The sequence below is a fragment of the Ostrinia furnacalis genome, unplaced genomic scaffold (assembly GCF_004193835.3).
Source record: "Ostrinia furnacalis isolate ACB-3 unplaced genomic scaffold, ASM419383v2 OfSCF7394, whole genome shotgun sequence".
In the NCBI taxonomy this organism is placed as follows: domain Eukaryota; kingdom Metazoa; phylum Arthropoda; class Insecta; order Lepidoptera; family Crambidae; genus Ostrinia; species Ostrinia furnacalis.
The window spans coordinates 35,928-60,325 of NW_021137633.1; the positions used below are offsets into that span (position 1 = coordinate 35,928).

The window sequence follows — 24,398 nt, forward strand, 5'->3', positions numbered from 1 at the left end:
AAATACATGTCTCAAAAAATATTTGATAACAATTTATAATATTTACATTAACAGTTTAAAACATGTTACAAAAAGATTGTTTTCAGTCTAAGACAGTTTAAAAGTTAAATAAACATTATGCAACATATTTCAAAGTTAAGGATCAATGTCCGATCATTATCATCCAGTGATAGTGTGTGATAAAAACATACATACTCGTGCCGATTGATTACACTTTCAATTACCTTAGTAATAACATTTTGACTTATTTTTTCACAGGGAAATGGTATACATAACATGTCACAGCCAAAACTTAATAACTAGTAAGTTGACTTTCATTTTTTGTAGCTGGATAACTTTTTTCGGTTTAAGTCTAACTTTGACCACTAAAAAGTTGACTGTAACATCTTTGGCTCTTCGATTGAATATGGGGTTAGTTGATGTTTAGACGGCTTCAACCATGAGTGCGATGCCCTGTCCGCCACCGATGCAGGCCGATCCGATGGCTCTCTTCAGTCCACGCCGTCTGCAATGGAAGTAAAATTTTAAACTTACTGCAGTGACTATCAAAAAAATTAAGAGTCATTAATGAAGAGGTTCTTCCTCTTAGAGTAGGCAAAGTAGATTATTATTGAGTTTTATTGGCAGCCAAGCTGTATATTCTGGCTGTTTAGAAGTTGTTGGTGGGAACGAGAGGTGTCATCAGACACAGTTATCCACCACAACTACTGGTTAGGTTCATTGGTGATCCAACAGTAGGTTCTACAGGAGATGAAGTGGTGAAAACAGTTAACTATCTTTTAGGACTAATCTTTGGGTATCACTGGCGTCTTGCAGTCGTCACGAGGTGCTATCTTTCAGCTGTAACGCGAGTCAAGACGCACAGAAGTTGCAGTGGGGGTTGTCTTAATTAGTTATCTTCTGGGACTATAATATGTACTGAAAGTTTCAATGGTGGGAACAGAGGTGGGATGGGTCTGCGGGGATACCCCGAAAACCGTTATCCGAAGATTCGAATGTTGTCATTTGTCATCCCTCTCACACTAGCATGAGCAAGGGTAACAGATCCGAAACTGCATAAACGGCGTTTTGGAGCCCTGCTGGTGACGTCACCTGAGCTCGTGCACGAGGTGCGCGGTGATCCGCGAGCCCGAGGCGCCGAGCGGGTGCCCGAGCGCGGTGGCGCCGCCGTTCACGTTCAGCTTGTTCATGTCCAGCTTCAGGGCTTTAGCGCAAGCCAGGGTCTGCGCGCAGAACGCCTCATTGATCTACACGGAGAAGAAAAAGAAAACAAAAGTTTTATAGGCTTGCTTGAAGACTTAAACCAGGGTTTCCCAACCTTTATTTCGCTGAGCCTCCAGCATATCTAGGATCAATTTCCAAGGGGGCTTGGCCCCTGATAGCTAGTTGGGAAGTCCTGACTTAAACTACGTGCCCCATAGGGTCCGTGAATGCAAACTTTAGGCCTAGTTCAGGTTCAGATTGGGCAGTTCTTGGACAATTCGCATCGAACCGTAACCGCACGCGGCCTCAGTGCCTAATTCAATGAGAACCACGGGTACATACTGCACGTGTCTGAACAAGGCTTTAATATAATAGAATGTGTAACATCAGATTGTCTGAGCAAACAAGTACACTTACTTAAATGAAGATTGGTTAATTTTAACAAATCTTCACATCCCTCCTGCTGTCACACATTGCATCCACCATTTATTCCTCACACTCGCACCTTTATTTCATACACACTTACCTCAATAAGGTCGACATCGTTGAGCGTCATATTAGTAGCCTTAAGCAGGTTCTGGATGGCGGGCACCGGGCCTACGCCCATGATGCTGGGGTCAACTCCCACGACCGACCAGCCCACCAGCCGAGCCAGCGGCTTCAGACCCTTGGCAGCTTCTTCACTGGCTAGAACAATGGCGCCCGCGCCGTCGCTGATACCCTAGGGAACATTTATTTATTTATTTAAAATCTTTAAGGCACACATAATGAGGGTTTTCGCGTATGAAAAATCCGCCAGATGGCAATACGTAGACGCGACGTCCAAATGCTGCATGATTGGTTATTTTTGACATGACATTGACAGATATCGATGGCTCCTACGTATACTGGCGTAAGTGAAAANTAGTTTATACATTAAATTTCAATCTCGCAAAAATTATATCTAACATAAATTAGATAAAACATAACAGAAATTAAATTACGAGTGACTGCAACAAAAATGTTAAGGGCGATCTACTGTCGAACGACCGACCTACCTACTTCCAAAGTCACGTAAAATATCTCATCATCATCATTTCAGCCACAGGACGTCCACTGCTGAACATAGGCCTCCCCCAATGCTTTCCATGTTGATCGATTGGCAGCGGTCTGCGGTAGGTGGACGTCCCACGCTGCGTTTTCCGGTACGCGGCCTCCATTCCAGAACCTTTCTGCCCCATCGGCCGTCAGTTCTGCGTACTATGTGCCCTGCCCATTGCCACTTCAGCTTGCTAATCGGTCGGGCTATGTCAGCGACTTTGGTTCGTTTACGGATCTCCTCATTTCTGATTCGATCTCGCAAAGAAACACCAAGCATAGCCCTCTCCATAGCACGCTGTGTAAAATATCTCACTTACAGGTAATTTGTCTTTTACATTTCCTACAGATACGATCATGCCGAAACCACATTCTGGAAAAATATACGAAAAAAAATATACTGAACAAGATCTGATAGCAGCAGTCGCAGCCATTAAAGATGGTATGCCCAAGAGAGAAGCGGCTCGTATATTTAACATCCCTAGAGCAACATTGCAGTTTAGAATAAGTAGCAACCCCATAAAAACCAAACCAGGCCCATCAACAGTACTTACGGAAACTGAAGAGAAAAAACTTGCTGATTGGATAATCACGTCCTGTAAAAAAGGCTTTCCTAGAAGAAAAGAAGATGTTCTACACAGTGTGGAGCAATTCATGATAAAAACATCAAGAGCTAGTAAATTCAAAAACAACAAACCTGGAGAAGGGTGGTAAAAACTATATTTAAGGCGATTACATGGCCGAACGACCTTGAGCATTAGAGCGAGACAACGCGCCTCTCGCCGCGCGCCCGCGCTTCTGCTCGATACCAAAGTGCGCTCAGAATACAGATGCGAAGCGCTGCCAATTCTAACATNTGAACTGGAACCATTCATAGATAGCTTAGAAAAATATATTATTCAGGCCAAAATCGGTACAGTCATACCTAGTCATACGAAAATAAATTGTAAATTATTTATATGAATATCATTTAGGTACTCGTTCTAGACATTAGAGGTCTTTACGAGTTAATCTTTAGACCAAACAGAGAATTTGATTGAATGTTGTTATTCTATAAAATACGCCTTGTTTTAAAAATAAAGAAAGACAAGGTAAGGCTTATTCATGAGCATGTACGCTTCTCTTGGGGGTAAATCAAATTTTTAAACAACCCCGCATTTTGACGTTTAGGGTCAAACATAAGTTAGTTTCTAAGCAGGAAAAAAATTGTATGGCGGATAGCACAGACAGGTACCTACTGAACAAAAACAATACCTAGAAAGGTTCTGACATTATAATACCTAATACATAAGTACATTCAGTTTATGTGTACCTACCTACATTAGAGTATTAGAGTACAGTACATTCATATCATTATCTCAGTTAGTAATGTGATAAGATCGGAAACTTTAGTGGGGGCACATAAATAATAAAAAGACTTAAGACTTGTATGTCTTAAGATTAGATACAGTTAAGAATCTAAGTAATAAAACAAAAATAAAATTGTTGTTTGGCGACTTTCAGGCAACTTCTATTCCTATCAATTTATGGCAGGATTAGATATTTCACATTATAGTTGGTGCTGAATGCTTTTATGTGCTATTTTTTCTTAGTTATGCTAGTTTAAGTAAGGCTCCCTTTACTTGCACTTCTGCCTATGTAGGTAGCAGTTACTTACTTCATGGATACCATTAAGGCGATTACATGGCCGAACGACCTTGAGCATTAGAGCGAGACAACGCGCCTCTCGCCGCGCGCCCGCGCTTCTGCTCGATACCAAAGTGCGCTCAGAATACAGATGCGAAGCGCTGCCAATTCTAACATAACTGCCTACGGGAATGTTAACTCGATTTTAATTTACGCAGATCGAAAAAAATTGCGATGCTTATTTTGTGTTTCAAAACAGAATTTAAAAAAGAAAATAAATCATTATACAGAATAATAATAATTATCGTCAGCATATTTTCAAACTGAAAAAAAATTGAAATAAATGATTATACAGGGTGTTTGGCGCATCGTGTGCCAAAATTATTTGGCGGATAGAATGGGTCATTTCCTATATTTTCAGCCACCATAACACGTTCCATGCCAGGCGGCTACTTTTATATGATTTTTTTTAGTAATTTCACCAAAATACCCAAATTGCATCATTTAATTCCGATTTAAAAAAAACTACTAGGCGTAGCCTCAAAGTAAATATTTTGTTTTGACGTGCATTGATGTAGGGTTGCATCAAATCTAAATTTACTGGCAAATATCATCTATTTTTTTTTTAATTTAGCTTTGAAGTTTTCCGAAAAGTAAAAAATGNCAATATAAAAAAGTAGGGTAAAATATTCCGTTGACCTGTGGCAACACTTACAAAATACAACCGTGATTTTTTTTGAAAATTATTATTTTATTTAAATGAATTGGAAATGTGCTACTTACGGATAAAACATGATCCCATGCACTTTCTTCGTAATTCCAGTAGCATTCTTACATGTTGGAACGGCACAAGACGGCATAATATATTTATAAAGTGTATCTGACGGATATGTAAACAATGCGCGCGCCGGCCATTGACTAATTGCTCTAAAGTCAAATTAGTGCGATTCGGAGTAATTTATATGAATACACATTTAATTTACGCCCGTTGACGGTTTCTGGTTTGTTCCGTATTCTGAGATTTCGTTAGATTTTGTATCAAATAGTAGGATAGGGCTATTTGAAAAATAGCATCTGACAGTTTTGGTGGTAAAAAAAATATGATAGAAATATAACCTTGACATTGGCAGCGGGGCGCCACCGTCAATACTGGATCGCTGGTTCCGATTTTTGCCATGTTGGAAACTATATAGTTGAACGACGGTAGCGCCCCCTTGTCAATGAGTTTGGTGGGACAGTTCAGTTTAGGCATAGAGTTTAGGTCATCTTTAAGATGTTTTTATATGTCATTGGATTGGAGGGAGGAATGATTGATGAAAGTTTATAGGTGTACCAGAATCTCATGGCAAATAGGGAAAATAAACTTTGTTAAGAGCAATACTGGGGAAATTGGAATAAACGATCTTGATACTATTTAATTTTTTACTTTTATGACTTTAATATTAATGAACATGAAGTACGAATATACATTTTAGGTAGGTATGAGTATGAAGAATGTTGTTATAAATAAATCGTATATTACTTAAAGTAAGTAATTTTATTATGCACCATACTTTTAATTAACTTATCACTTCATTCAGAACTAGAAAACGATTCTAAGAACTCCACTTGCATTTCTTGTTCTTCAATAGATGATCAAGATAAAGAGGTGTTGTAAATAAATTATTGTTCTTCCAACATTTCAATGGAGAAGTTTCCTGATGATAAAAAAAAAACTGTATTTCTCTGAATGGGATTAAAATATATACCAAAACTAAAAAGACGGTGAAGCTTTTTTTAAAATCGATCTAGAAATGTCTGGGAAATTAATTATTTAAATTACCTACATACTTATTTTAACGTGGAATTGGAACAGGCGGTGCCGTTCTTTTTGTATAATTGGCCAGGTCTGGGATATTTAAAAAAAGGTTACAAAATTTTACTAAGAGAGAATCTTGAGTGACTTACAAAAATAGAAATAGATTTAAAAAAATATGGATCTGTCAACAGCACTGGATCAGGGGTGATTTACTGTTTGTACCCCAAATGACTGTCGTGCGTGAATACGATACCGATCAAAACGGCGTGAATAGTTATGCGCAACTTTAGGGCCCTGTAACTTATTTATTTGTAGAGATATTTTCATGATTCTTTCACAATTATTATTAGTTTTACTTATATTTATTTCAAGTTTATTTAAAAGAAAAAAATTGGAAACTTCTCCAATATTCAATCTTGCTTGATGAAATCTTTTTCAATTTTCTTTACATGGTCATAACATTTTGACCATTCCTCTGCACCAATATGTGAGATATACCTGAAGACATCGATAAAGCAGCTATTAAGTAAGAATAAAAAAACATAACCCTCCTTCTGACGCAGTTGGGTAATAAGCTAAATGTATCAAACATTTCAGTCCAACTCACTGTCAACTCGACGGCGTGTTTAGAATCAAAGATTGACTTTGAATTATGCCTTATTTTACAATTCACATTGAAAACAATATGACTTACTTGAGCTTTTTCGACTTTTTCACAAAAATAACAAATAGTCAAGAAGAGATTACAAAATTTTTGCAGCGACTGACAGATTTCATAATTTTCTTTGACAGGTGACAATTAAACCATAGACAATTGCCATATGAAAAACACACTTTTCCAATATTTTTGTTTGCCATGAGATTCTGGTACACCTATACATTAGAGCTATAAAATAATAATTTAGATAAGTAAAGACAGCCTAATATAAGTCCCTCTGTTAAAATTACATAATATATTTACTTTAATGAAGACATTTTTATATATTAGGTATATTTAATAAATAACACTGTGATTAAATCAGGATTTATCTTTAATCCCAACTAATCCCAACTAATATTATAAATGCGAAAGTAACTCTGTCTGTCTGTCTGTCTGTCTGTCTGTCTGTTACGCTTTCCCGCTTAAACCTCGCAACCGATTTTGATGAAATTTGGCATAGAGATAGTTTGAGTCCCGGGAAAGAACATAGGATAGTTTTTATCCCGGTTTTTGAAACAGGGACGCGCGCGATAAAGTTTTTCTGTGACAGACAAAATTCCACGCGGGCGAAGCCGCGGGCGGAAAGTAAACATTTTATAATACCTATACATATTTAAAATGACGTAGTAAGTACTTAGATCACTTTCATTCAGCCGCCGGAGTACTATGAGTACCGAGTGTACCATCTACGCTATAAATTCTTTATAGAAAAACAAAGAAGCGGAGCGTGCCGATGTGCGACACAGCCTCCCCGTGCGAACGCTAGTGAAAGACTGAGCTCCCGCATTCGCGCGGCCCGCGTGTGGAAATTACAGGGTATTTTGAATGTATGACACGTAATACATTATTTTTGAAAAAAAATGAACAACAATTTTTTAGATAATTAAATTCTCTATCATTTGGTGAAAGAATCATTAAAATCGCACCAGCCGTTTAGGAGTAGTAGGAAATTTCTTTGGTGAAATTAGAAGAAAGTTAAGAATTTTTCCTGTCAAAACTAATAGTTGTAACAAAAAAAACGAACAACAATTTTTTAGTTTAAAATATTATACATCTCACACATATTTTTTTTTAATGTTTGGATCATCCATTTAGGAGGAGTAGGGATTCAAAGAGAGGTCTATTTTGCAGTTTTGCCTCACCTATCGCCTTAAAAGAAATTCAAACTTCATAAAGTTGGGGTATAAAGTTATGCACCATGCTCTCAAACAGCTGATACACAGCAAAGTATGTAATGCTTACTTACGATTAGTCACAGTACCTACACATGCTACTTTTTAGCATCAGCGATCGGCGATATTGCCGCTTTTTAGAAGCTGAAAAATGCGGCGATTGAGTCGCTTTTCAGAAGCTCGATGCAGCTGAAGTAGTTGTTAAAACGCGCGATTCCGATATCGCGTCCAAACGCATGAAGTCGCGAAATCGCGATGCTGCATCGATACGGCTTCAATCGCCGATCGATGCAATTTCCAAGTACACTCACAGAAGCAGTTCCAGCGGTAACGAGCCCTTCCTTCTTATTTATTTATTTAAACTTTTATGCCAAAATAAATTTGAACATAAGGCGAACTTAATGCACTAAAGCATTCTCGACCAGTTTACCTTTGGGTTGAGCAGAAAAGAAATTTGTTTCTTCTACTTCTTGAAGACAGGCGGTAGCTTCTTCAGGCCCTCGAGGGTGGTCTAATGTCCGAGACACTCACTTGTTATTCTTGATGGTCACCAGCACGATCTCTGCTTTGAACACGCTGGCATTTGCTAGGGAGGTTTAGATGCAAGATCCAAGTCTACTCACAGAAGCAGTGCCAGCGGTAACGAGCCCCTCCTTCTTGAAGACAGGCGGCAGCTTCTTCAGGCCCTCGAGGGTGGTCTAATGTCCGAGACACTCACTTGTTCTTCTTGATGGTTATCATCAAGAAGAACAAGTGAGTGACGAGCCCCTTCTTTTTGAAGATAGATGGGAGCTGGTCAGTATCAACAGCTCGATCTCTGCCTTAGGAACGCCTGCGTTTGCTAGGGAGGTTTAGATGCAAGATCCAAGTCTACTCACAGAAGCAGTACCAGCGGTAACGAGCCCTTCCTTCTTGAAGACAGGAGGGAGCTTCTTCAGGCCCTCGAGGATCGTCTGACATCTGAGACGCTTACTACTTCTTGATGGTTATCATCACAAGCTCGAACTCCGCCTTGAACACGCTGGCATTTGCTAGGGAGGTTTAGATGCAAGATCCAAGTCTACTCACAGAAGCAGTACCAGCGGTAACGAGCCCCTCCTTCTTGAAGACAGGCGGGAGCTTCTTCAGGCCCTCGAGGATCGTCTTGAACACGCTGGAATTTGCTAGAAGAGGTTTAGAAGCAAGATCCAAGTCTACTCACAGAAGCAGTGCCAGCGGTAACGAGCCCTTCCTTCTTGAAGACAGGAGGGAGCTTCTTCAGGCCCTCGAGGATCGTCTTGAACACGCTGGAATTTGCTAGAAGAGGTTTAGAAGCAAGATCCAAGTCTACTCACAGAAGCAGTGCCAGCGGTAACGAGCCCTTCCTTCTTGAAGACAGGCGGGAGCTTCTTCAGGCCCTCGAGGGTGGTCTAATGTCCGAGACACTCACTTGTTCTTCTTGAGTGTTTGCTAGAAGAGGTTTAGAAGCAAGATCCAAGTCTACTTACAGAAGCAGTGCCAGCGGTAACGAGCCCTTCCTTCTTGAAGACAGGCGGGAGCTTCTTCAGGCCCTCGAGGATCGTCTTGAACACGCTGGAATTTGCTAGAAGAGGTTTAGAAGCAAGATCCAAGTCTACTCACAGAAGCAGTGCCAGCGGTAACGAGCCCTTCCTTCTTGAAGACAGGCGGGAGCTTCTTCAGGCCCTCGAGGATCGTCTTGAACACGCTGGAATTTGCTAGAAGAGGTTTAGAAGCAAGATCCAAGTCTACTCACGGAAGCAGTTCCAGCAGTAACGAGCCCTTCCTTCTTGAAGACAGGCGGCAGCTTCTTCAGGCCTTCGAGGGTGGTCTGAGGCCGCGGGTGCTCGTCTACCGTCACGCTCACTTGCTTCCTCTTGATGGTCAGGGTCACGGGTTCGATCTCCGCCTTGAACACGCCGGCGTCGTTTGCTACGGGAACAAATTGTTTGTATTTTATGCAGTACTGTTTTTGATCTTGCTTTAAGAATGAAACGAAAACAAAATACAAATGCAAAAATCTTTATTGTGAATCATAGGTGAAATGGTGACATGTTACAGTAGGTAGTACCTATCACTACCAATATAACAATAGTTGAACTTAGACTTGGCCTTTAATTTGAAGGCGGTGTGGTTTTTTAGGGGTTTCAAAAAACCAAACCTTCCAAGAAAATGAAGCACGCTTCAAAAGGTCACTAGAGAAGACAAAACTGTTAATGCCTAAGGGCAAAGGGCACAGAAATTTTGCGTGCATTTATGTCAAAGACGTGACTTTAATTAACAAGAGCACACTAACGGCCGAACACTGAAACACTACTCTAATCTTTCACTCAACTGAAAGGCTCCTAGATTTAAGTATCCTTCTTTTAAATGGTATTCTCAAACGTCAATTTACTATACTCACAAGTCTTCCACCTCTGTTGAGACTGCAGCGCGAAGTTGTCAACCTCATCCCTCGTGATAGAGTACTGAGCCCCTAACTTTTCGGCAGTCATGCCCATGGGCAGGCCACAGTAGGAGTCTGTCAGGCCAGCCCATAGTGTGTCCTCGAAGGCGTAGTTCAGACCAAGGGTCGTGCCGAAGCGGACTCCTCGGACCGCAAAGGGAGCCTGGGACATGTTTTCTACACCGCCGGCGAGAGACACCTTGGCGGCACCGGTGAGGATGTCCTATGAAGATCACGTTATCATTAAGTTTTGATGCTGAGCTGAACGCGTCGTATGCACTCGACAATATAGGTACTACCCGTTCGCGCTAAGTTTGCCGGTCCGTGGAATGCGCGTCCCTGCATTCCCTCCCCCAACTGCGATTAAACGCAATTAGTCAGTGATTAAATAAAATAAATAATAAATAAATAAAATCTTTATTTAAGCAAGACAGATTTACAAAAAACGGAATGACAGTCTTAAGCTAATTACATGCTATGGTGGATTGTGAAGAAGTGTTGGTAGCGGTTCTCGCACTAGGTATGCACCTGTATCGCGAGAAACCAAGTAACATTTTGCCAAGAAATTTTAATGCGGGTGGACTGAATTGGCGACTGCCTTTGGGTAATTTACTTACACAATACAAATTTACAACAACAAGCAAATTATACAAGAGTGGAGATAGATTGTATGAGTGTGTGTGAGCGTATATGAGTACCTGCAGTGCATGTTGTCTTTATTGTGGTATTTTGAGTAGGTTTTCCGTTTCCATGTACGAGAGGGAAAGTAGCCATTTAGTGACGTCTCTGGCAGCCTGCCGAACTGAGGAGAGTCTGGTGTCACAAAAGCGTGTTATTTTGTTGTATATAAAAGGGAGGGAGGTCTTGAAAAACGTTACAATGCGTTACAGTGGCGGAAGGGCGGTTCGATTTCAAGTTTTTAAGCAGAAGTACTTTGTAGTTGGTGTTGTTATTTGTAACTTTATACCGTAATGTCATCAAAGAGACAGTTTGGCATCTTTGGCATCCCCCCCCCCCCCCCATGTCCTTGCCATGATCACAAATTATTGTGTTCCTACTAAATTTCTTCTAAATCGGTTCAACGATTCTTGAAATAACACCATTTTATAAAATAAGTAGATTTTGACGAACAAACCATTTTAAGAACACCTTACTGTATTACTCAAGATTGAAGCAAATAAATATATTATATTTCATTTTCATTTCAATAATTGGTCACATCATCATAACGTGATCAATTTTACGATTTGGCCACGATATAAATGCATATTATTAGTGTTAAATTTGACTTATTACTTATTAATCAATAAACTTAAATGAGAAAAATTCAATAAAAATAAAGAAAAGATACTAGTTGAAATAATTATAAAATTATTTGTTTTCACCCGGTGTAAACACCCACGGGTGGAATGAAACGGGTTTTTATTGGGTTTTTACCCTCATGTGGGTTTTTACCCGGGTGGAAACCCATCTCTAGCCCCGGCCCGGTGCCCTTTTAGGCACCTAAATAGGACTAGCGACGAATGCAACCGGGCCCGGCCGGGTTGAAAAACATACCGGGTTGTAGGCCGGGCCCGGTTTGCAATCTCTAATCACAAGCCATGTTATTTATGAATGCGTCACACAAATTAGGAAGAAAAAGAATCAGCTTTAGTATCTCAGGAAGGTCCGACGACATCGTAAAGGTAGCAGGGAAGCGCTGGACGCAGACCGCTGCCAATCGATCAACATGGAAAGCATTGGGGGAGGCCTATGTTCAGCAGTGGACGTCCTATGACTGAGATGATGATGATGATGATGATGATCTCAGGAAGGACATCTTTAAAGTTAGATCGTCAACGTACCTGTGCGCCATTGATGACGGACTGGAAGCCAGAACCGCAGAGGCGGTTGATGCCAAGCACCGGCTTTTCCTGAGGGATACCGGCCTTCAGCGCGGCGTGGCGTGGCGTGTAGATTCCGTCTGTTTGCGTGCCCTGGGGGAAAGAACCTTGTAAGATTATGTCAAGACCAAGGCTGGTTTTAGTGTCACGCGGACCGTCCGGTGCGGACCCGCCCCGCACGGCCAATCTGTATGAATTTCTAGGGAGCGTGTTAGAGTAATGCTGTCCGGAGGAACCGCTCGCTCCCTAGCAGTTTATACAGATCGACTGTGCGGAGCGATCCGCACTAACAGTCCGCGTGACACTAAAACCAGCCCCAAGGTTTTAGCCAGTGGATGTAGTATACTCGAAGTTTCCAAACGTGATCGAATCAGAAATGAGCCAACTGAAGTTGATATCCGAAATAACGAGCTCGTACAACTGATGGCCGTTGGAACAAGAAAGCAGAAAAGAATGGCGAATTTTCAAATGGCGACAACGGAAACGCGTAGCACAAACAGGTCTCCCACTCGGTGGATCGACGAAGTGGTGCGGGTTGCGGGAAACGCCTGGATGCTCACTGGACGAACGGAAATCGTTGGTTGAGATATTTGTCTAACAGTAGACGTCTTTTGGTCGAAACGAAAAATAAGTAAGTATCGTTAGTCAAACATAAGACTAACATCGTTTCCGTTTTCCTATGGCGTAGAGGTGCAAGTTCAAAAGTAGTGGAATAATCCAAAAGGTTACTTAAACTAAGGCCAAAGTGACGGTTAAATTTAGAATTTGAAAATTGGCAATCTCGCAAATTATTGTTGGCACGGAGCAATTCCTGATTACTTATATGAATCTTTATCGAAATAATAATGAGATGCAGTTCATATGTATTATTTGATTTGAACAAAAACAAGACATCATGACGGTTAGGAGGGACCTATCACCTATGTACGTGCTTCAAGATGATTGTCGACAGTCAAGGGCAGCAACGATAGCTTAATCCGCCGCTCGTTGCTAAGTGTGTTCCAGAACACTCCTCAACTCAGAGCCTCAGAGGTCTACAAGTTAAATTCTTGGCTTTCTTGAGTGTGGCTGTCGTGGCGATGGTTTGCTGCAGCTCGGTAACCTGTTCCAAAATGCTTCTTAACCCAGAAACCTATCCTATGAGTTAAGGAATATACTTTCTGAAGTAGTATCTAGAAGTTGCTGGATGACTCACCGACATGACCTGTCCCACAGTGACGGTGTCGACCTGGTCGGGAGCCACATTGGCCTCCTTAAGCGCAGCCGTGGCAGCGATGGTCTGTAACTCAGTGGCCGAAGTGTTTCGGAACACCCCCCCAAAGGTGCCGAACGGGGTGCGCTTGGCGCCCACTATGAACACACCTGGTGACAAAACGGATTTGAAGTGAAGTAATCCTTCCACTCATACAGCAATGAGGCGTTTCTACCTTCTTTTTGTCGTATTTATGATTGTTGACGGTTTTTCGTGATCGACATAACATCTTAGCGCAATATTCTTTATGAGAAGCTTAGATCAAACACACGCTATTACGGCCATTGGGTCTACTACCTTCGGAATTAAAACTGTCACGTATTGTCTAGAATTGTTTCATTCTCATTAAAGGTGAACCAGCAGAAGAAAGTCAATAGTCTAAAGCATATTGATTTTTTCAATAAGTCCTACTGCCTAAGTAGGTAGTAGGACCATTATTTTGGACCAGATAAATGTCAAAAAATCCTTGGGGGCATTATGTCCAGCAGTGGACGTAATTCAGCTGAAACGAACGAACTTCGAACGTGTTTTTCTTAACATGTCATAATAAAATATCTTGTTTTATGTAAATTGTATGTGACCCCTGATTTTGTCGTGTTTCTTGCTGTATTGTTTTTTTGACCTCATAATATGATTGTGTGTGTAGGTAGATTCATTTAACATTAGTTTCATCCGCTTGGATTTTGGTCTAACGCAGAAATCTTCCCGCGCCCAAAAATACGGTCGTAAAATAAAATGAATGACTTCCATTTCTGGCCAAAAATAGGTAAAAGTGGTAAAAATGTATAAAAAAACAAGCAGACAAAATTTCACGAAAATTATCAGAAAATAACAATAAGTTTTTTTATAGCCACTTTTGCTGATGACTGTACGTACGTACTTACAATTTCTAAAGTTAAAAATGCTTGTTTGGGGTAAACATTGTAGGTAGGTACTTAAGTAACATAAATAAAGAAACTTTTCTATTACCATTTTCAACAATTTCATTTCAAGCAATATCAATAATAGGCCGGCTAAAAGTATAAAACTACGGTTAGGAGGTAGGTAAGTAGGTACCTAGATGAACACAAAGTACCTAGTAAGTAGTAAAAATAATGGACTTCGGACGCGTCAACAAAAACAAAATGTTTATCAGCTGTTTGGTTGGTTTTACATGTTAAATTTTAATAACATAAACCGTTAGTCCTTACATTATTTCTTCGTAAAGAATAAGCCAGTTTGATAGTAGGTACTATCTGAAAATTAATTTGCAACTTTGGAACATAACTTGGAATTTGACCCCCAAGATGAAAAAGTTTCCCAAATAAATCTGTGGAAATGTATTTTAAGAAATATTATATTACATACCTTTAACAGCTACAGACATGTTGGTTATTTGTAGTCAGCGCTAATAAATAAACTTATGAAAATTAAATTGTGGACGTCGCCACACCACTTCACTATCACACAAAGTTATTGAATGAGTGAATGAAATTAATTAACCTTAAAATTGAATGAAAGATTGAAATGATAAGGATTAATTGAATGAATGAAGTAATTTTTGATAAATGTTGCCATTATTACGTTATTATTATTAAAAGTGAAATTAATTTACGTACTTTAAGTGTACCAAGGAACATTATATTTATTATAATTTACTGGGAGAAGTGTACTAATTAAAATCGCTATCTTACTTTACGTATGATTGTTATATCGACTTTAGCAACTGTAATCTCGTTTCTTGCGTTTTTTACCATTTTCTTTTAATAATTTAGGCCAGTGTTATGAAGACGCAACCCAAAGAAATCAATACTAGTGCATAAAAATTCTAAAAGAATTGAATAAGCATGGTGCTTGTTTGTTTTTTTTTATTAATGAGAGTTAATTTTGTTACTGTTAGGCCCTTTTCACACGTCCCGGTTGCCGGCTAACCGGCGCCGGCTACCCGGCGTCAAATGTATGGGCATGCCGGATTAATTACGCCGGAACATGTGAAAGTTACGTACCATGCCCATACACTTCACCACCGGGTACCCGGCGCCGGATAGCCGGCAACCGGAACGTGTGAAAAGGCACTTACTGTACTGCAGGCAGTGTTCATTATTTTTATTTAGTTTCAGTAATAACTTTTAAACGCAAAGCTGGCAGCATTTTTAGGGTTGCATTATATAAAATATTTTCTATAAATTCAGTAGCCTAAAAGTAGGATTTCATACGAATTATTTGTGTGTTCGTGATGTTATAACAACAAACATGAATACAAAATAATCTAGTGGACGTTATTTAGTACCTATGAAATTGATGAATAATTTATTAATGAAGCTAATTAAATAAATGTGACAAGCAAATAAATAAATCAGGGAAATTGTATTTTATATACTGGCAATGATTACTAAAGCTGTCAAAATTTCTGAAAACCTCGGCCCGATTTTGGCGATTTCGTAAATTTTTATCAAGAAATGCTTATGCAATGAGCGATGGTCGCCCTGTTAGTGGTCAATTGAAGAAGTTTGTGTTTCGGGGCAAATCATTGTCCAACGGCGACACTCGAGGTGAATACTTGGAGATAATAATTCCGGAGTTGCTCTCCGCCGGCTACTCCTTTTACACGTGGCCTTCTGCGCCGCTTCTCGCCTGGTATTTGTGGACGCAGCGTCGTCATTTGCGCGGCCTGCGCGTGCTGGAGCTCGGCTGTGGCACCGGTCTCCCGGGGATACTGGCAGCCAAGTGTGGCGCACGAGTCACGCTCACCGACTCCGTCGCACTTCCGAGATCGCTCAGGCATCTTTCAGCGTGTTGCGAGGCCAACGGTCTAGTCCCTGGACGTGACCTGCAAATTTTAGGCCTCGCTTGGGGTCTATTTCTCACCGAAGTTCACAATTTGCGCCCTGTTGACCTTTTGTTAGCTTCAGACTGTTTTTACGAGCCTTCGCAGTTCGAAGAAGTGTTGTCCACTGTAGCCTACCTTCTAGACGGCACTGACGCTAGATTTTTGTGTGCTTACCAGGAACGCAGTGCTGACTGGTCCATCGAGGCTTTGCTGAAGAAGTGGGGACTGAAAGGCGCTCTACTAGACTTGGACTCGTTAAGTGAGAGCTCCGGTGTAGACTACAGAGCCCTAATCGGCGAGCGATCTTTGCACTTACTCGAAATAGTTTCTGCGTAGGTTATGGCCAGCACGGCTAGAGCGGCTCGCCTGTACATAGGCAACCTACCGTGGACCGTAGGTCACAGACAGTTAAGAGAATATTTTGCTCAATTTGGACCAGTGCAAACTGCTAGAGTAGTATTCGATCGTTCCACTGGCCTCAGTAAAGGTTACGGTTTCATAGAATTCGTGAGCCCTTCGGCAGCAGCAGATGCCACCAACAAGCAGGTGCACACCCTGGAAGGCCTAAATCTGGTTGTTCAAGTTCAAAATAATTAGTTAGCAGTAGTGTAGTACATTAGAAATGGCAGAAGCTCTTCCAGAATATCCCGATTCAGACTTTTCTGATGATGACCAGTCACCTCTAGACAAGGCATTCAGTGATGCAGCCGACCACTTACGGAAGATTACAAGCAGACTTGACAACAACCAGCTTCTGGAGCTCTATGGACTTTATAAGCAAGGCCTGGAAGGCAAATGCAACACCCCAAAGCCAGGTTGGCTAGATGGCCGCGGTCGCCGGAAATGGGAAGCTTGGAGATCCCTTGGTGACATGCCCACTGAAGTGGCAAAACAAAAGTATGTTGATCTTCTGCAAAAATTTGATCCAGATTGGTCTGAAGCAGGCATGTCACAGCAACCAGGGTCAAAAGAAGCATGGGTCGCCGTGTCATCATTACGATACTCTCCAGAGCCAGATTTAATTCAAAATGAGCTGACCTTGCTGGAAGCAGCACGGGAGAACTGCGGAGATCGTATAGCTGAGTTGTTATCCCAAAATCCAGAGTTAAGGCATGAAAGAGATGATGATGGTTTAACAGCCCTGCACTGGGCAGCTGACAGGGATGCTACTGACGCTTTAAGAGCAGCTATAAAGGGTGGATGTGTTCTTGATGCTGTAGATGAATCTGGCCAGACTGCCTTACATTACGCAGCATCCTGTGGTCATTTGAAATCTACACAAATTCTTGTAGATGCTGGTGCTTCTATGCTAAAAGATGAAGATGACTGTACGCCCCTAGACGTAGCCGCTGACAATGATATCAGAAAGGTTTTGGGAGGTGCTAGTTAGTTTACAAGATGCTTCGTGCCATCTTGAGTTAGAATTAAATTTGAGTTCAATGTAGTTGTATGTATACAGTTTGGTATGGGAATAAAAAATTTCCACTGATACTTTTTTTCATTGTTCATTCATTGAATGTTATCAATAAATAAGATAGATTTGCCGTGCCGGCCGTGTGGTGACGGCAGAGTAGAATACATTTGTCACCACAACCCCTACTCTTCCCGCGGGTGTCGTAAGAGGCGACTTAGGGACTACACATCAAACAGAACGGGCAGCAGCGCTCTCTGACAAACATAAATCTTTTTAACTGCGATCTCCAACCCGCCTGCCAAGCGTGGGGATTATGGCAAAACCCTCTACTATAGTGGAGGAAGCTCATAGTCCAGCAGTGGACTGTAAAGGGCTGTTGATGATGATGATGATGAAGATAGATTTGAGAACAAATATTATCATTTATTGTGAGATGGTAAAAAAGCTACACTAATAAATATTGCTCATAATAGGAATTGAAGGAAGCTTTAATTTTTGACCTATTTACAGTTACAACTGGCTTCCTTACAAGATTTCATACACACAACTGAAAAAGAGATCAGTAACTTAGTTTTAACAATACAAAACTCAATTTTCTTACATAAGATGTAAAGTCTTACAGGAATTGCTAATAAACACGCTTTAGAATGTTCAGATAAAAGAAATTAGATTATGCTTTACAAATTCAGGTCAATAATAATAAGAATTTGGACAGGTGATAGTTATTATTACAATTAGTTACATAATTTGTGCAGAGAATAGCACAATATCAACTAAAACAATGGCATGTACAACCCGGTCAAGTTAACTGCGCACTTGGCGTGACGTCACATCGACGCTCTAGCTAGACGAACGAATGGGGAGAGGTGTCTGGGTGAGTGCGAGGAAGAGTCGCATTCCAGGTGCGCAGTTAACTTGACTGGGTTGTAGCTGTAATAGATGCCATTTTGAAACAAAAATGTTTAATCCGAAGCACCTGTCCGCAAATGCCAAAAAACAAGGAAAAAAAAACTAGTTTCTCTAACGTAATGTTACATGTAGAAAAATACTTTTCTAACGTTTATTTAGACTAGGCGCAGACCACCGATTTTTAGTTAGCCGATAGTTGTGCCCGATTTTAAATTGTATGAAGAATCGGCCAAATCATATCTATGTAATGTGCGCACTTCCATACATGCCCATAGATACTGATCAACTGCCCGACTTAACTATCGGGAAAAATCGATGGCCTGCGCCTAGGCTTAGACTACAATGGGGTAGATTTTTAGTTTTCAATAACTTTTAGCTGCAGAATAATTTTCATATTATTGAAAATGCTTGTCTACATAAAATCGTCAAAGTAAATATGTAGAAATTGAAAAATTACCCCTTGCAAGTGGAAATAAAAGCCATGATGTGGACATGGTTATCCGCTCTATCTGTCTCACTCTCTCATAAACTGATGCTGTCATGAGTGAGGGAGACAAATCATACATACCACATTATATTCTTTTTGACTCGTACGAATCATTGTTTTAGCCACACACCAAAACTATAGTTTTGAATAAACTTTAATAGGTAATTAAATTTCTAATTCGAGTAAGTAGGTGGTATACATGAGGGTAGTTTGAAATACATTTAAAAGCTAACAAAACGCGATTCCTCATAAATAAAATATCAATCTGAATCTCACTATTTTCTAAAATTAATTGATTTATTGTGAACAATTTCGATTAATTATGTAAAATTAAATGATAACTTCAGCAAAATTACTCGAATTAAAATTCCAAGTTTCAACAATATTTACCTACTAGGTATATTAATATTACAATTGGACAAGTAGTTTATTAATACAATCTATTAGATATTTTTTATACACCACTAAATTTTTATCACCGAAAAAATTTTAACAGATTATGTAGAAACGTGTGGAATATTGAAAGCAAAAGAAAAAGAAATGGTTTTCATGAAGTTAATTTTTTTATTAAATTTTCGTTAGTCCGTATTTTACGCGTCACAGCTGGGTCACTCCGCTGCTCGCTAGAGTAGTCGTACGCGCTCGCACGTTGCATCGATCTGTCTGTCTCGCTCACGCCTCGACCACGCTTCCAGTGTTATTATTACATACTTAGCTAACTTAGACCATTTTTAATTCTAATAAGTTAGTGTTACATTATCGTACTTAAATAGTGCTAGCGACGCGTGTGTCAATAAATTACCAATTTTAGGAGGATATTTTGAGTCACTTTATTTTACTCTTTTTTTGCACAAATGGGATCAGTATCAATAACTCATTACCCAGAATTTTTTTTTCGGTGATTAAAATTTAGTGGTGTATAACATTAGACTATTTTATCAGTAGAAGAAAACATAGCCCTATCTGGAAGGATATTTTAGTTCTAATCGTCTCTTTTGCTTAGCATGGGAAGATTGCATTCGTTTTAAAAGACTACCCGCAAATTCTTGATCGACTTCTCGGTCTTATAAGAATAATTTTCTGTAAAAATTTATTAAGGAAATATTCTCAGCACAAGTCAATTAAGTCGTGCCTTAAATTCATCCCAACTAATATTATAAATGCGAAAGTAACTCTGTCTGTCTGTCTGTCTATTACGCTTTCCCGCTTAAACCTCGCAACCGATTTTGATGAAATTTGGCATAGAGATAGTTTGAGTCCCGGGAAAGAACATAGGATAGTTTTTATCCCGGTTTTTGAAACAGGGACGCGCGCGATAAAGTTTTTCTGTGACAGACAAAATTCCACGCGGGCGAAGCCGCGGGCGGAAAGCTAGTTATCAATAAAGAATAAGTAGTTTAATTTCTGACAAAACTTTACTTACTCAAGCAGATATTAGGTACTTTGGAATATCAATCAAAATACATAAATTGTTGATTGATATTTAAACAATTTTAGGAAACAAAAAATCACATTTGTGTCATCTTGTTTGTAGTATAATCATTGCAAACACCATCCTTATTATGTACAAAAATCAATAATTATTTACGTTTCTAATACAAATAGTTACGCCAAGGTTCACACGCGCACACGAGCCGATTTGTATAAAATTAATCTACATAGATTTCGATACAATTAATTCTCCTGTATTATGAAAGTTGAGATTGAGTGTAACCATTATGCGTGATTAGCTGAATTGCACCTTCTCTCCATCAAGGAGGACGGCTTTTTCTTTGAAGATATTTAAAAACGCGATACTCCAGCATATCATTACCTCATTTTGGATGCAAACGGATAGGGACTGAAACTCGCTTATTGATAAAATCTTCCGCTCACCATGGTTTTGTCAAGGCAAGAGTGAAGGCACTTACTAGGCACCAGCCTAGACTGCATAGGGTATTTGACTATGGTATAAAAATATTGCTATTGATTGTTCTGTTAATACTGCCGACTTTCCACTATTCTGGATTATGGGTGAGTATTTACGGCTCCTACTAAAGCCTGGTCCGTGAGCACGTAGAATCCCGTCCAATGACCCCAAGCTGCCCATCCTTGTCGCTCGCACGTAATTATGTTGCTGACGCGCTCGCACATTCACTGCGGGCGCGCGTCGCACAGTCGCGACAGCAATATAATTACGTGCGAGTGATAAGGATGGGTAGCTTGGGGTCATTGGACGGGATTCTACGTACTCACGGACCAGGCTTTAGGGTATGCCACTACCGCGTCCGATAGAAGATCTTGGTGCGATGTCGCTAGTTGTCCTTGGGCTCCTTGTGCGTGAGAGCGTCTCCAGAGTCCAGTTGCTTCAGCAGTCGGAAGAGAGCGGCCGCTTCCCGGATCCGGCTGAACTCTATGCAGAACGCTTCCACTTCGATGAATATTTCCTGGAAGAATTAGAAAGGCGGTTTAAAAGTAGTCTTGTTATTCTAAAAATGAGTAAAATCATGTATAGGCGACAGCAACGGATCTACGATTATTTCTAACTGGACAAAATTTTAATGCGTCCCCTTCGTTTGATATTACTTACCTAAAAAAATGACAATACGCTCAAAAAACCAACGGGAATTTTAAATTGCAATGAGGGCTATCGTTTTTATACTTAACAGTTGGCACCCCTGTCAAATGACAGGACCTTACTCTACAGTGGCGCCATCTTGATGAGTGCAAAATGCGATAGTCCTCCTACCACTTTAGCGCTCACCAGTTGGTGCCACTGTCTTCGCTACTAGCAAGTGACAGGACCTTACTCTACAGTGGCGCTAACTGGTGAGCGCTAAAACGATAGCCCTCATTGGCTTAGTTAAGATACTTTTGTTAACAAAACGCCCCTTTATTTCTATTAAGCACCCCCGTTAGACTGGCACCCGGGGCAGGCATCCCGATTTGCCCCCTCCTAGATCCGTCCCTGATAGGCAAGTATGGCTCATAGAGTGTATATAGGTATTTTGTTGTTTTTTACGCGGAAAAGGGTGACGAGGATCGCCTCACGCGAGGAAATGACGGCTGCCGGGTAACGTGGAAAGTCTCGCACGTGGATATGATGACCAGTGGCGAGTGACGAGGTTGGTCTCGCACGTGGAGACGTGGTGACGAAGCCTACCTTCACGTTGATGATCTTGTTCCGGATGAGCGACTGCAGGAACACGCAGACGAGGCGCACAAGCCGGTTCTGCATGTAGCGGTCGCGGATGGTCTCGCGTGGAGATGTGATGATGATGACGAAGCCTACCTTCACGTTGATGATCTTGTTCCGGATGAGCGACTGCAGGAACACGCAGACGAGGCGCACGAGGCGGTTCTGCATGTAGCGGTCGCGGATGGTCTCGCACGTCGAGATGCAGTTGCTGATATATAGGTACACGAAGTCCACTGGTAAGTCCACTGACGTCGTCAACCTGCTCAAACAGTTTGTCTCAGCAAACTATAGCCGAACATAACAAGAACATAATAGCCACGATAGCCGAACGGTGAAGTGGTCGGACTGGCCGACTCGAGATCCGAGGAACGCGGGTTTGAATCCCACCGCCGCTCGACTATTGTGGTGAGCCCACTCGTAACACAAGCTTATTTAGCTTAACACGAGGGCTAATATAATCTTTAAGAAAAAAAAAACTGGATCTTCCATAACATGGGAAACACTCCATTTGATATCCAACCTTATTGAATAAAGGACGTAGCACACTCTTCAACCCGGAAAGGGATCGTAACCGTATCAACGCGAGGCGGTCAGTATTCTGTGTATGAAACTCTATATTACAACGCATACTTATTCTCACCGTAACGTAAACGCCTCGTCTCGCGGTTGACAGCGCGCTAAAGGCGATGACAGCTCGCGAAAGGCGATACGGTATTAATCCCTTTCTGAGTTGATAAGTCTGCAATGACCTTAATAGAGATAAAGAGAGACGAGAAATGTGACACTGATTAAGCTTGGAAGATCGAAGGAACATCGGGCGCGGTCTAAGGGCATCGTCAAGTAATATCGGACCTCGGCTCAGACCACGTCTATTGAAAATAAAGTGAAATAAATAAAATATAATGGAAGTCACGTAAATAATAAATAAAATACTTAAAAATGGTTGACTTTTTACGCAGAAAAAAACAGGTATTTGACTGCAATCACACACAACCCGATCGCGATAACTGCGCACTTGGCAGCCGTGACGTCACGTCGACGCTCTGGTACGGACGGGGCGAACGCGAGGAGGTGTGCGGGTAAGTTGGAGGGAGAGTCGCATTCCAGCGAGGTGCGCAGTTACCTCGATCGAATTGTACCTGCCCTGTAAGTGCCTATTCACTCTCGCCTTGAAGAGGCCCGGATTATACACCACTACATTTTCATCACCAATAAAATTTTATCACGTTATGTAAAAATGTGTGAAAAATTTAAAGTAAAAAAAAAATCATAAAGTTAATTTTTTATAAAATTTTCTTTAGTCCGTATTTTACGCGTCACAGCTAAGGCACTCCGCTGCTCGCTAGAGTAGTCGTACGCGCTCGCACATTGCCCCGATCTGTCTGTCTCGCTCACGCCTCGACCACGCTTCCAGTGTTATTATTACTTACTTAGCTAACTTAGACCATTTTAATGCAACATTTCAAGTAATTTTGAGTTCTAGTGTTACATTATATTACGTAAATAGTGCTAGCGACGCGTGTGTCCATAAATTACCAATTTTGGGATGAAATGAGTAACTTTATTTAACTTTTTTTTGCATAAATAGGATCAGCATGAATAATTCATTACCCAGAATTTTTTTTTCGGTGATAAAAATGTAGTGGTGTAGTGTTCGTGAACTCTTTGCTTTCCTACTCTCTTCTGCTACTGACCTGTTGACGACCTCCATGGAGTGCAGCGACATCTCCATGTTGACTAGCACAGTAAAGTACTCGGTGATGTGTGCCGAGTTGATGAGCTTCAGCAGGACTGAGATCGCCACCATCGGATTGTTCTCCACTAGGTCTGGCAGCTGGGGAGGATAACGTCAATATGAGGATGGAATACCAGGCCTGTTCATCTCCGCGAGTTTACATCGAAAACAAAACACGCACGATGACCCCCTACAGGATTACTATTCGACAAGGCCTCACATACGAGCGAACATTGACTCACGCACGCGTATTCTTGTGTATGATGGAAAAAATAAAGAAAATGGTGTACTAAATACTGTGCAGTATTTAACTGCCTAAATAATAATAAAAACACAGAATGTACTTTTTTAAGTTGCCTGAAGTCACTGAGAGGTAAATAAGTAGTTAATATTATTCATTATAATTCATGCTAAATCCTGTATTTCCTCCGCCATTTTCTGCAGTTTGGCACCTCACGTCACATCATTTTACCGAAGCACGACCGAAGTCAGCCCTATAGCTTCGGCGCAGTACCGATCACTGACGTTTGTCAACAAAATGGTGCTTGACTCTTTAGACAAGCTAAATTACACCATATTGTTAATGACATTGAGCATACATTTTTTTAAATACCTTCGCGAAGTAAAACTTCTGTACGTAGTACTTATTATTATTCTGTGGGAATACTAACGCCCGTATTTGATATCATTACTTGAGGTCTCAGTGCGCGTG

The 24,398-nt window shown here is 40.8% G+C and overlaps 4 protein-coding genes across 4 annotated transcripts; 2 read left to right on the top strand and 2 right to left on the bottom strand.

The window, feature by feature from the left end:
- Positions 1–100: 100 nt before the first annotated feature.
- yip2 (yippee interacting protein 2) lies at positions 101–14,624 on the bottom strand. Its single transcript, XM_028320514.1, has 8 exons — positions 14,502–14,624; positions 13,098–13,264; positions 11,864–11,995; positions 9,978–10,242; positions 9,330–9,505; positions 1,730–1,924; positions 1,093–1,247; positions 101–505 (listed from the first exon to the last, which is right to left on the bottom strand). The coding sequence occupies exons 1-8, from the start codon at positions 14,518–14,520 to the stop codon at positions 424–426; spliced, it is 1,191 nt and encodes a 396-aa protein (XP_028176315.1). The 5' UTR covers positions 14,521–14,624; the 3' UTR covers positions 101–423.
- An 885-nt stretch (positions 14,625–15,509) lies between these two features.
- On the top strand, positions 15,510–17,452 carry LOC114364379 (acyl-CoA-binding domain-containing protein 6). Its single transcript, XM_028320517.1, has 2 exons — positions 15,510–16,236; positions 16,571–17,452. The coding sequence occupies exons 1-2, from the start codon at positions 15,604–15,606 to the stop codon at positions 17,351–17,353; spliced, it is 1,416 nt and encodes a 471-aa protein (XP_028176318.1). The 5' UTR covers positions 15,510–15,603; the 3' UTR covers positions 17,354–17,452.
- On the top strand, positions 16,156–16,847 carry LOC114364378 (SRA stem-loop-interacting RNA-binding protein, mitochondrial-like). Its single transcript, XM_028320516.1, has one exon. It carries the CDS (start codon positions 16,303–16,305, stop codon positions 16,558–16,560), a length of 258 nt encoding a protein of 85 aa, XP_028176317.1. The 5' UTR covers positions 16,156–16,302; the 3' UTR covers positions 16,561–16,847.
- Positions 17,453–20,952: 3,500 nt separating the features above from the next.
- On the bottom strand, positions 20,953–23,788 carry Not11 (CCR4-NOT transcription complex subunit 11). The gene is made up of 3 exons (XM_028320519.1): positions 23,646–23,788; positions 22,045–22,210; positions 20,953–21,199 (listed from the first exon to the last, which is right to left on the bottom strand). The coding sequence occupies exons 1-3, from the start codon at positions 23,756–23,758 to the stop codon at positions 21,068–21,070; spliced, it is 411 nt and encodes a 136-aa protein (XP_028176320.1). The 5' UTR covers positions 23,759–23,788; the 3' UTR covers positions 20,953–21,067.
- Between the last annotated feature and the right edge of the window lie 610 nt (positions 23,789–24,398).